This window comes from Perognathus longimembris, chromosome 11 (assembly GCF_023159225.1).
Source record: "Perognathus longimembris pacificus isolate PPM17 chromosome 11, ASM2315922v1, whole genome shotgun sequence".
Lineage (NCBI taxonomy): Eukaryota > Metazoa > Chordata > Mammalia > Rodentia > Heteromyidae > Perognathus > Perognathus longimembris.
Genome location: NC_063171.1, coordinates 5,917,601 through 5,929,733, shown reverse-complemented (window position 1 = coordinate 5,929,733; position 12,133 = coordinate 5,917,601). Strand labels below are relative to the sequence as shown.

Sequence of the window (12,133 nt, the reverse complement as noted above, 5' to 3'; positions counted from 1 at the left end):
ATATGTCAAAGGAAGTCCCTGGCAGGTCTAACTTGTTAATTTCAGTGTTGCATGATTTTATTCGCTTGTCAGAGTGGGATCTCTGAGAACAGGGCTGGTGGCACAGTTTGCTTCCTGCTTATTATACCCACGTTTCCCAGCATTCTGCAGGCTCCCCAAGGTGATTAACATAGTGGTGACCATTTTTTTTTTTCCTAGGAGGCTCTTCTCCTGTGATGTTGGATTTTACATGATTCATGGGAAAGCAGTTGGATTACAAGTGATGTAGAAAGTAATTTTGTGTGTGTGTGTCTGAAGGTGGCTGTTGGTATTATTGACAGGTATAAAAACATTCTCTTCCTAACCAGATTATAAAACATGATTGTTCTTCCCTTTCCCTTCTCTCCTTACTGTGATTTGCTTTTTTCTTCAAAGAACTGATTACCTGCCTTTGGCATATATGTATTTGTGAATTGTGTGACCCTCCTCATGGTAAAGTGCCTTCTACAAGAGCAGGGACTCCAGTTGTTCGCTGGATCTTAGACCAGTACCTGGCACCTGCAGATAGGTGGCAGAGGAGTATTGTTTGGGGTGGGGGTGCCTGTGTGTATGTGTTGGGATGATCAGTTTTATTAGGATTTAGTATGTAGGTGCTTCTGAACCTGAGTTTTTTTCTTTACTTAAAGGGTGAATTTCTGTTCAGAGAATCTCATAATCCAGTTTTATTATCATTTGATATTCCGAATTTAACCTGGTTTCAGCTAGAGTTTGCCTGTTTCTGATAGGATTGTTGCTAAATTGTGCATGGATTCGTTTAGCCAACCACAGGAAGCTATCCTTTGCAGCTTTTGCATTTGCGTAAAAGCACCTTAAGCATTTTGCTTATGCAGAGAGAATACCTTTTTAATAGAAATTGTTATGGTTAAGCTTTCAGGAATTGGTGTATATTATATTTGTTTTAATTCTCTTTTCTCTCCTTGTAAGGGAATGTAATTTGAGCAGCATTGAAACTGCCCAGAGACTGTTGGAACAGATACATTAGATTATTTAGTTTTATGCAGAACTTTAATATTAGTATTGTTCCATATTTTGAGAGTCAGAATCTCAGTGTATAGTCTGGGCTAACCTTGACCTCCCTTGGAGCACAAGCTGGCCTGGAGCTCACCTCCTGCTTCACCTGGCTTAGTGCTGGGATTACAGGGGTGTGCCACCCCTGCCTGGCAGGACAGAAGATTTTTATGTAGGCATATTAGTCGTCTTTCAGCTCCAGGTTTATTTTCCTGTACAAGTCTGCACAGTGGCTAGCTTCTTGGTTCTGGGAAGAGTTGTTTGCTCCCCCAGTGAATAGTGCCCCAGTGTTGCAGGCCCAGCTGCCCCTCCCTATCAGAATAACCCACGCAGCTGCCACCCTGGCTGCACTCTTCTGTCAAGTGGGCATGTTTAGAGGGATGAGAGACTATTGTGAAGATAAAATAGCAGTTCTGAAAGTTGTTATCTGCTTGCATGTGGAAAGCTAAATAGTTTTCCCCTCTCATCTCTTAAATTGTACTTTTTTAAAGGGTGCTGCTCTCAGGGAATGGGCATTGACCCTTAGCATTTTTGCTCAAGGCTGGTGCTCTATCTCTTGAGCCACAGCTCCACTTACAGGTTTTTTGGTGGTTAATTGATGATAATGTCTCACAGACTTGCTAGCTTTGAATTGCAATCCTCAGATGCAGCCTCTTGAATAGCTGGGGTTATAGGTCTGAATCCTGCAATCCCAGCACAGAGCTGGAGGCCCAATGGCAGGTCAGCATGAAAGTATCTGAAAAAGAAAAGTTAGCAAGAAAGGTATCTGCAGTTGGAGCCAGACAGAGAAAGCACGTCATTTATGTGACATTCTTGGTTTTTCTTTTATCTGCCTTTATAGTCTCAATTCCATCTAGGAGGGGAGAGTATGTATGCTGGAGAAAAATCTTATTAATCTGTGGATTAGGTGAGCCCATTGGCTTTGTCCATCCTTCCATCCATCGGTATATATATATATATATACCTGTGTATATATATATATACAGGTATATATATATACAGGTATATATATATACGGTATATATATATATATACAGGCAAATATCATGGGAATATAATACCTCAAAGTAAGCTTTTGACTATTTTCTAGACAAATAATTATTCTACCAACCAAGGGACCACTTGTAATCTAGGTGTAACTGTTGAATGTAGCTTTTAAAACATATATGGACAGATCTTGTTTCATAGCCCTGACTGGTCTCCAGTTCATAATTCTTCTGTCTCAGTGTCGAGGTGCAGTGTAACTTTTTGTATATACTTTTGTATAAGAAAATCAAAGGGCAAGGGCAGAAGTACTTGAGAACATAAAGTGTGGCACACAATAGCCATGGCCAAGCATATTGATAGATCCTGCCCTGTAAGGGAGCGAGCACACATTCTTTACCTTCAGCTACACTGAATGGTTAGAGCTGTTCACTTTTGTACGTGGCTGTGCTGCTGGGCAAACTAGAAATTTTCTTCAGCCAAGCATGAGCAGTTGTATGAATTAGCATGTATATTATAAACTCTGGGGAAAAGTGTATCATAATGTAAGGTCAGGGGAAAATAGACCAGTAAAACAGGAAATGAAGAGATACTATGAAACAAATCAATAAGTAAATTTACAAGGAGATAAGTGTGGTGGGACATAACTATAATCCCAGCACTTGAGAGACTGAAAGAGAAGGATTGTGAGTTCAAGGCCAGCCTGGGCTACATTTGAACCCTTGTCTCTAAGAATAAAGAAAAAGAAACTCATTACCAAATAGTTTGAGCTCATTAGGTGTTAGCGAATTATTGTGTTGCCTCTTACTGATCTATTTGTCAGTCACACCAGTCTGTTAGAATTGCTGACTGGAATGTAAGTGTAATGTTCAGGGGGTGCTTGTGCTCCATGTGGCTGGTGCAATTTAAGCTTACTTGAAATGAAAGCTAATTTTGAAAAAGGGAGAAAATTCTTAGGATTAAATGACAACTTTATGTTTCTAAAACTGCTTTGTTTTACTGGCTGTACTTGAGAATTTGACTCTTGTATCAAATATTTAAAGGAAATGGGCTTGTTTTGTGATGTATTGTCTGGAGTGTGCATATTTCTAGCATTAGATTCGTATAATGAATTTCAAAGAAAGCATTGGAAGGTCTGGTTAGCCAGGCAGGTCAGTACCAGAACAGATCCACTCAGCAAAGAGTGAAAGAAAATGTATTCCAGAGCCTAATGCCTCTGATATTTTTGGCTCCTTTCTAAATGATCTCTATGACTATGAGAAATCACACTGTGCTTAAGTGGTAGCCGTGTGTGTGTGTGTGTGTGTGTGTGTGTGTGTGTGTGTGTGTGTGAGTGAGTGAGCATATGTCGGTTCTACAGGTTTCTGGCTTGGACTGTGTGCTGATAGCTATGGACTTTACACACATTGAATATAAGTGGACACCGGTGATAAGATTAGCTCACTGCTGCCTCCGCCAGCCCTGGGTGCTGGCAGCTCTCTGCTCTTTGATTCATGGCTCTTATCTGATGGTGACTTGGGTGTAATCCTAATGTTTTCATGATTCATTCAGCCTTAGAGAAATTGGCCGAGGATAGAGAGGCTTTGGGAATATGAGTTACAGAGATTATAGAGGTATCACAGTTGTAAAGACATGATATTTTATGCAGGATGAATAGAACAGGTTGGAGCCGGGTGCTGGTGGCCTGTAATCTTGTAATCCTAGCGACTCAGTAGGTTGTACTCTGAGGATCATGGTTTGAAGCCAGCCCAGGCAGAAAAGTCTGTGAGGCTCTAATCTCCAATTAACTACTCCCAAACCGGAAAGTGGCACTGTGGCTCAAAGTGGTAGAGCACTGGCCTTGAGCCAAAGAGCTCAGGGACAGGCCCTGAGCTCAAGACCCACAATCAATCAGAAAAAACCAGGACGGTCCTTTTGGGGGGGATGTACACAGTGTTTTGGTTTTGGAGGAAGTGGTATTGTCATGTTTGGTGCTGGGAGTTGAACCTAGGGGGCTTTGTGCCTTCTAAGCATGCTGTTTCCCCCCTCTTCTGGGGGATGCCAGAACACTGGGGTTTGAACTTGGCCTGAGTGCTGTTCTTTAGTTGTTGTTGTTGTTTAAAATAGTGTTCTATTCTTTGGGCCACAGCTCCACTTTTGGCTTTTGGTGGTTAGTTGGACTTTCCTGGCCCAGCTGGCTGTGAACCATGATTCTCCGATCTTAGCTTCCTGGGTAGCTGGGATTTTGGGTGGGATTTTGGGTACCTGCTAGCTTCGTACTCACCTAGAAAGCCTCAGATCTTCCAGGGCCACCTGGTCTTAATGGCGATTCTGGTTATTTTGGGTTTTACTACATCATATGTCTTCTTGTGATTTATTAGTTCAAGTTCTCACTGTCACCCACCTGTGTGGTTGATTTTCGTAGTTTATATTGTAAGTGGGAGGAAATCTGATCGTTGTTCTGAGAATCCATTGGCTTCTTCTGGAATCATAATGTACTGGTAGTCCAGTTAAGGTGTAAACAGAACAGGTAGTTGAGGATGTAGTTCCTCAAGACAAATGTGGTCATTAGACTGGTCTTCAGGTCCTCTTTTTGTGAACCTGCTCCAAAATTTTATCTTCATATACTTATGTCTGTATTGTTGTGCAGTAGTTTTTTAGGAGGAAGCCCAAGAACTTAATACTAAAATTAGCTGGGAACATGACTTAGTGATAGAGTACTTGCCTAGCATGCATAAAGCCCTCAGTTCCAGTCCTTAGTACCACACAAACAAACAAACAAAAAACCCAAAAGCCACCAATAATTTTGAGTCACTTGCTTTTGTAAGCACTGTGATAGGCTACAAAGTATGATTTTATTTTAAATTGTGTGTATTGTGATAGTAACTCTGAATTTTTTTTTTGCCAGTTATGGGACTTGAATTCAGGCCCTGAGCCTCTTTGTGCTCAAGGCTAGTACTCTACCCATTGAGCCACAGTGCCAGTTGGTTTTTGAGCTGTTAATTGGAGATAAGAGCCTCACGGGGACTTTTCTGCCTGGGCTGGTTTTGAGTCACGATTCTCAGATGTCAGCCTTCTGAGTAGGATTACAGGCATGGGCCACTAGCACCTGGTTACTCTGAATGTTTCATAGTGGATGAAGGAGTAGCTCTTTTCACCAGCTTCTCATTTTCCTGTAGAAATCTGACAGTTAAAGAAACTAAACATTTTGGCTATACATTACTTTTTTTTTTTTTTTTTTTGCTGGTCTTGGGGCTTGAACTGTCCTTGAGCTCAGCTCCTTTTGCTCAAGGCTAGCACTCTACCACTTGAGCCACAGTGCCATTTCCAGCTTTTTCCATGTAGTTTATTGGAGATAAAAGTCTCAAAGATTTTTCCTGACTGGGATGGCCTTGAACCGAGATCCTCAAGTCTCAGCCTCCTGAGTAGCTAGGATTATAGGTGTCAGCCATGGTGCCCAGCTGGCTATAAATTACAATTGCATGAGACTTGTAAATTTTCACTGTATGTATGTATGTATGTATGTATGTATGTATGTATGTGCTAGCATTCTATCACATGAGCCATAGTGCCACGTATTTGTATGTGGTACCAAGGAATCAAACCTAGGGCTTCTTTCATGTTAGGCAAGCACTCTTCCAAGCCACATTCCCAGCCCTACTATTTATTTTTGTGTTCTGGCTTAATCTAAGGGCCTCATGCTTGCTCTTTTTGCTTAAGGCTGGTGCTCTACTAGAGCCATACTTCCACTTCCAGCTTTTTTTTTTTTCCTGGTTAACTGGAGATAGGAATCCCACAGACAGATCTTTCTGTCCAGCCTAGCTTTAACCCTCAATCCTCAGGTCTCACTCCTGACTGAGTAGCTAGAATTACAAGTGTGTGCCACTAGTATCCAGCTAGATATTAAAATTTTTTTTCTTTGAACAGTTAATTCCCCCCAGCCTAGATAGTTTTCAGTTAAAGTCTGCCTTCTTGTGGTTCTTAAAAACATATATGGGATTTAAAATCTACTGAGATTTTTGTACATCTTTGCTTTATGATATCAGGGTGAATAAAAATTTTTCCCTTTTTATTTTCTAATCATTCAGTTCATTTTCTCTTTAAGTTTTAGTTAAGAACAAGTATTGAGAAATTTATTATTAAAGCTTTTCCTGTGTAACTGATTTCATTAAGAGCACATACTGTTGAACAAACTACATGTAAAGGAATTTTTATTATGTAGCTCTCCATTGAATACAAAATTTTTAGGAAGTGCTGCTGTGTTCAGGTGGTATAGCACTAGACTTGAGCCAAAGAAGCTCAGGTACAGTGCCCAGGACTGGCAAGAAAAATGAAAAAAAACGAAATTAGAGACAAAAACATCTCATTTAGAAGCTCTCTTTGGGTAGTTAATAGGATAAACTGAATTTTTCTGCAAAATATTTGGAGGCTCTGATTTGTAGTTAGAGAAATCTCTGATTACCTCTTATTATAAAACCTGGAAGTGCCTACAGGCTTCTTAGTGCATTATAGTTAACATTTTTTTTAAAAATTTGGTGTCAGTCCTGGGGTTTGAACTCAGACCCGGTCACTGTCTCTAAGCCTTTTCCGACTGCCCCCCCCCCCCCAGGCTAGCACTCTGCCACTTGAGCCACAGCCCCATCTGGCTTTTTGATGGTTTATTGGAGAGGATGAGAGTCACGTGGACTTTTCAAAGCCCTGTCTGGCTTTGAACTGCTATCAGATCTCTTGAGTAGCTAGGATTATAGGCACAAGCCAATGGCGTCTGGCTAGTTATTAAATTCTTTTTTCCCTGTGCTGGTTGTAGGGCTTGAACTCGGTTCTGAGTGCTGTCCCGGAGCCTGTGTGCTCAAGGCTAGCACTCTACCACTTGAGCCACAGCACCACTTCCAATTTTGGAGTGGTTGATAAATTGGAGATAAGGGTTGCACAGAGACTTTTCTTTTTCTACCTGGGCTGGCTTCCAGCCATGATCCTCAGATCTCAGCCTCCTGAGTGGCTAGGATTAAAGGTGAGCCACCGAGGCGCCCGTCTAGTTAGGAAATTTTAATCTGACTTTTCAGACTAGGTATTCCCATTTTACATTTTTGACTTAGGTCTCCTGTACATCTTGGTTTATTGTATGTATTGTATTTAAAAGTAAACTTGAACTTTTCAAGAATAAATGTTACTGATCTACGGAAGAATGTTAGTAGAGTAAAGAAGACATAAATGTGTTCTCATTTAGAAACAAACAAGGTCCTGGTCCTCTTGTCTGGAGGTCTCCCAGACCACCCAGAACCCTCAGTAATCACTTCCCATGCTGACGCTACATCCAGTGCTCGCGAATTGCCCTTTTATTTCAATATGTTTAGACTGCTCCATGAAGACAACCTGGAGTCAGGGTAGAATTTTACGTCTGTGTTTCTTTCAAATGTTTTACAGTTACGCAAAGAAAGAATCTGATCTTAATGGAGCCCAGATCAAGTTGCGGGAATACGAAGCGGCTCTGAACTCTAAGGATGCAGCTCTGGCGACTGCCCTTGGCGACAAGAAGAGCCTAGAGGGTGATGTGGAGGACCTCAAGGATCAGATTGCCCAGGTAGAGCACATGTCCCTGCACTGTATTGCCCAGGTAGAGCACGTGCCCCTGCACTGTACTGGGCATGTCTGGTGGCATCTCTCTTAAGCCATGGTTTGATTGAGTTTTAAATGCATTTTATTGTTCGGGAATTTTGTTTGGTGGCAGGCCTGCGTAAAAGCCTGGAGCGTGAACATGCAAAGTATGATTGTCTCTGTTTGAGCCACGTGCATCTTGCCTTTCTGTGCTGTCTGTCATTCTGCCCCTTGCTCTCATAACCAATGTGAGATGGAAAGATGTCACCATGCAGGAAAAATCAGAAGGGATTCATTAGAAATCATGACTGATTTTTTTCAAAATGTGAGTGATGACTCTTCTGTCCTCAGTTGTCAGTCACCAGGCTGACCCATGTGGTATGGCACCATGTGTGGGAGCAGCGAGTGTCATATATAGGCCTATGCCCTGTATATGGTTAAAGGGAGGCCATTGTGCCTTACACAGAGGAGCTGTATGTGTGATTTGATTTGTGTGTTTTTTTTTTTTTGGCCAGTCCTGGGCTTTGGACTCAGGGCCTGAGCACTGTCCCTGGCTTCTTCCCGCTCAAGGCTAGCACTCTGCCACTTGAGCCACAGCGCCGCTTCTGGCCGTTTTCTGCATATGTGGTGCTGGGGAATCGAACCTAGGGCCTCGTGTATCCGAGGCAGGCACTCTTGCCACTAGGCTATATCCCCAGCCCCGATTTGTGTGTTTTTTCTCTTCTTGGTTGCTGTGCGACAGTTCTCATGATTCTTTTTCTTGTAATAGTTGGAGGCCTCCTTAGCTGCCGCCAAGAAACAGTTAGCTGAAGAAACGTTACTTAAGGTGGATCTGGAGAATCGCTGTCAGAGCCTCACCGAGGACCTGGAGTTTCGTAAAAACATGTATGAAGAGGTAACTGTATACGATGTACTTTTCAAAGGGAAGAGTAACAGTATGTAAAAGTATAATTTGTGAACATATGTGTGAATTTTCTGGTTTCTTTTCCACAAGATAGGTATTAGGTGAAGAGATGGTAGTTTGGGGGATAGGAGAAGGTTTGCAAATACGTTGTGCTTTTGCTAAAGGTTAGTTACATCCAGGAGTTGAGTCTATCCTGATACACAGGTTTCATTTCACCTGTCACAGAAGCTGGTGCTGTGCACATGTGAGCATCTGAAAGTTACATTTTGCTGTGCAACATGTTGCTCCAAGGTTGGGCACCCTGAACCATAGGTACTTTTATCATCTCCCAGTTCCTGAGGGTCAAGGAGCCGAAAGCCGCTAGCCCTGTGATGTGGTTCAGTCTTGGAGTCCATGGGGTCACATGGGGTCCTCAGCCAGGCGGGAGGAAGTGCTTCCCAGCCCACTCACAGCAAGGTCCACAGGCAGGAAATACCAGGTCAGGCCCACCATGTGTGTTCACAGGGCTGCCTGCCACAAGCCCAAGCCCAAGACAAAACTGTGGCTCACAATGTCCAACCCAGATGCGTAGTGAGGAAAGGATACTCACAGCATTTATCCATCTATATGTAAAATGTAACTCACATATGCAATCTCTTATTGCTATGGTGGAGGTGGGCAGGTGACAATGCAAATATCTCCAAAGTGGGAGTAAAAACCAAAGTTGAACAAAGCAACATGTATTTCCCCCAAGCGGAAGCTGGTGGAAATGAACCCAGGGTAGAGAATGAGCATTGAATACCAGATGTTTCTAGAAGGTGTGTTCTTTTGAAAATAGTGACTAATGATAATTTAAAAATAACTGGAGAAAACCCTTAGAAATCTGTGGTTTCATAACAACAGTACTAAGATGAAGTAGGTATCATAGATGCGTACTGGACAGGTGGGAAGACCTTGGACAGCTCTTGCATCAGTGTCTCATTTAAAATGAACTACTAACATGACTGGCTTTCTTCCAACAAAGCAAAATATCCCATAATTGTATTGGTTTTATTTATAGAAGCAGACTTTTTTGTGACATGGACTTGCATTTTTTTTTTTTTTTGGCCTTGTTAAACTCGATCTGTCATTGCATTGATGATAATTGGCAACCAGGAATAGTGTTTTCTTTATGTCTCAGGTTCTTCATGACATAATCATAACTGAAAAATGGCATCATTAATGTAATTTTGGAGTGCCTGCCAATTATCATCTAAGGTTTGATTTCTGATGTTGAGAATGATTTTAAGATTTTATTCATTGATGGCTGGGGGCCTGCTAGCCCAGCAAGCACAGGCCTCGAGTTCAAACCCCACCACCAATGTTAGATGTAAATACGTGTGTGTCTATATTCTTCTCTTTTTCTATTGAAAACACTTCAATAAACATATTTAGTTTCCTTATTAGGAGTAATTAAGTGGTAAAGAAGAGAAAAATAAGAAGAGCAAGGGAATAGACAAAGGACACTTAGTGTTTGATTTGTTCATCTAATCCTTTCATTTGCATGTTTTTGTAGTTGTTAACTGATTTATCACCCAGAAGTGATGATAGAAGAACTGGGATTAGAACCCTGTTTTTCTGGTTTTGCTAATCCTGTAATTGTATTTCACAGTTACAAGGATGAAGAAATAAATACACAGAAACAAAAAGGACCAAAATAAGCAAATAAGGTGTATGGGGGTGTTTCTCAGTGGTGGAACGCTTGCCTCAGGGGCAAGTGCTGCACAAGAAAAAAAATAAAGTTGCATAAATAGCAACCATAGCGAGTTATGCTGCCCTCCTTTGGCTTCTAGAATTACTGCCATCAAAGACAAATCTCATTTTGTAATGAGAAGCAAGCACAGAAACTTTTTTTTTGTGGACTTGTGTTCTTAGCAACAGATTCTTCCCTTTATGTGTACAGTTTCTAAAAACAATGAGGAATCCTGACCACTTCTTTATAGTGGTTGACATAGTCTTGAGGTCCTCAAGCAATATTAATACTTTCATATAGTTAGTCAAAGAAATCATATAACTTCTCCCTCTGCCTACTGCCATGTATAAGAAGATAGTTTTATTGCACATAAATCTTGTCTGGGAAATGTTCTGGTGTTTGTTGAGTTTAACTTTTCATGTGCATTTTTTCAAAGATCTCCTTAGACAATCTATAAAAACAATCAGTTCAGGCTGAAATATTGCCTAGTGGTAGAGTGTTTGCCTTGTATACATGAAGCCCTGGGTTCAATTCCTCAGCACCACATAAACAGAAAAAGCTGGAAGTGGTGCTGTGGCTTAAGTGGTAGAGTGCTAGTATTGAACAAAAAGAAGCCTAGAGCTTAAGCTCTAGGACTAGTGTGTGCGTGCGCACGCGCACCCCACCCCCCACAATCAGCTGTGTTGTGTTTAATGTGGTGTCTTCTAAGTTGTCTACGATTGCATGACTATCATCCAGGCTGATCTTTGCTCTGCTGTTCCTGAGAAGGAATAGTGAATGCTGTGTAGTCATTGCAGTTCTGGAATCTTCTTCCTTGAGCACAGAGGCACTGCAGAATGTGTTTGTGTGCCTGTCTTGGGCAGCACAAGGGTGGCACAGACAAGATGAGCTGGCCCTGAGTCACGCAGACCAGTGTGGCTATGCTAAGTAGCTTGTTCATGTGGTTTTTGTCCCCTAGGAGATTAATGAGACCAGGAAGAAGCACGAAACGCGCTTGGTGGAGGTGGATTCTGGGCGTCAGATTGAGTATGAATACAAGCTGGCCCAGGCCCTGCACGAGATGAGAGAGCAGCACGATGCCCAGGTGCGGCTGTACAAGGAGGAGCTGGAGCAGACCTACCATGCCAAGGTGAGCAAGTGGTTTCACCTGCAGCCTTCGTGGCCTCCACCCTTGGCCTGGTGGCCCAGCTCACCCCGCTCAGCCTGCTGTCTCCCCGTTTGCTGCAGGTCTCCATAATGACTTGTACTCTCTGTGCAGACAGAAAACAAACACACCTTGAAATTCGGTTTCTGCATACTAAATGGGTGTGGAAATTACTAGAATAAAGTGGTGACTCCAGTGTTGTTCCACAAAGGAGTTTCCCTTGTTGTCCCCTTGGTCATTTGTGTCATGGTCTGCTGTGCATTTCTCCCGTGGCAGGTCCTCATCACATGCCCCCCACACAATGGCGTCGAGTGGTAAAGCAACAGCACCCTGCTTCCAGTTCCCACACCATGCTGTGCCCAATGGCAAACACGCTTGGGCTGGCGTGTCCAGGGGTGAAGCAGAAAGTGTCTGATTTTTTTTCTGTCACACTTAACTCATTTATAAAGTATTATAGAAACATCCCACTTGTGTTAGCACACTGTTCAGGTTTAGGCTTTATTGGTAAATGATATAAAAAACATTAAATATGTGATTGAATTCAAATGGGTTTCAGTGTCAGGCTTAGAAAATGAGAGTCATGGAGATGCTAAAAATAAATTCCGTTACATGGTGTCAGAGAATTTGTGCTGGGTGTTTAGCCACTTTATTTATTATTTTTTTGGCCAGTCCTGGGGCTTGGACTCAGGGCCTGAGCACCGTCCCTGACTTACTCTTTGCTTAAGGCAAGCAAGCTCTCTGCCACTTGAGCCACAGCGCCACTTCTGGC

The 12,133-nt window shown here is 42.3% G+C and overlaps 1 protein-coding gene across 1 annotated transcript in view; it reads left to right on the top strand.

Annotated features, from left to right (window-relative positions):
- Lmnb1 (lamin B1) overlaps positions 1-12,133 on the top strand; it is a 45,967-nt gene that overhangs the window by 14,794 nt on the left and 19,040 nt on the right. Inside the window, exons 2-4 of the mRNA XM_048357130.1 lie at positions 7,435-7,591; positions 8,375-8,500; positions 11,179-11,349. Of these exons, the coding sequence (XP_048213087.1) occupies positions 7,435-7,591; positions 8,375-8,500; positions 11,179-11,349 (454 nt within the window). The remainder of the gene's footprint in view (positions 1-7,434; positions 7,592-8,374; positions 8,501-11,178; positions 11,350-12,133) is intronic.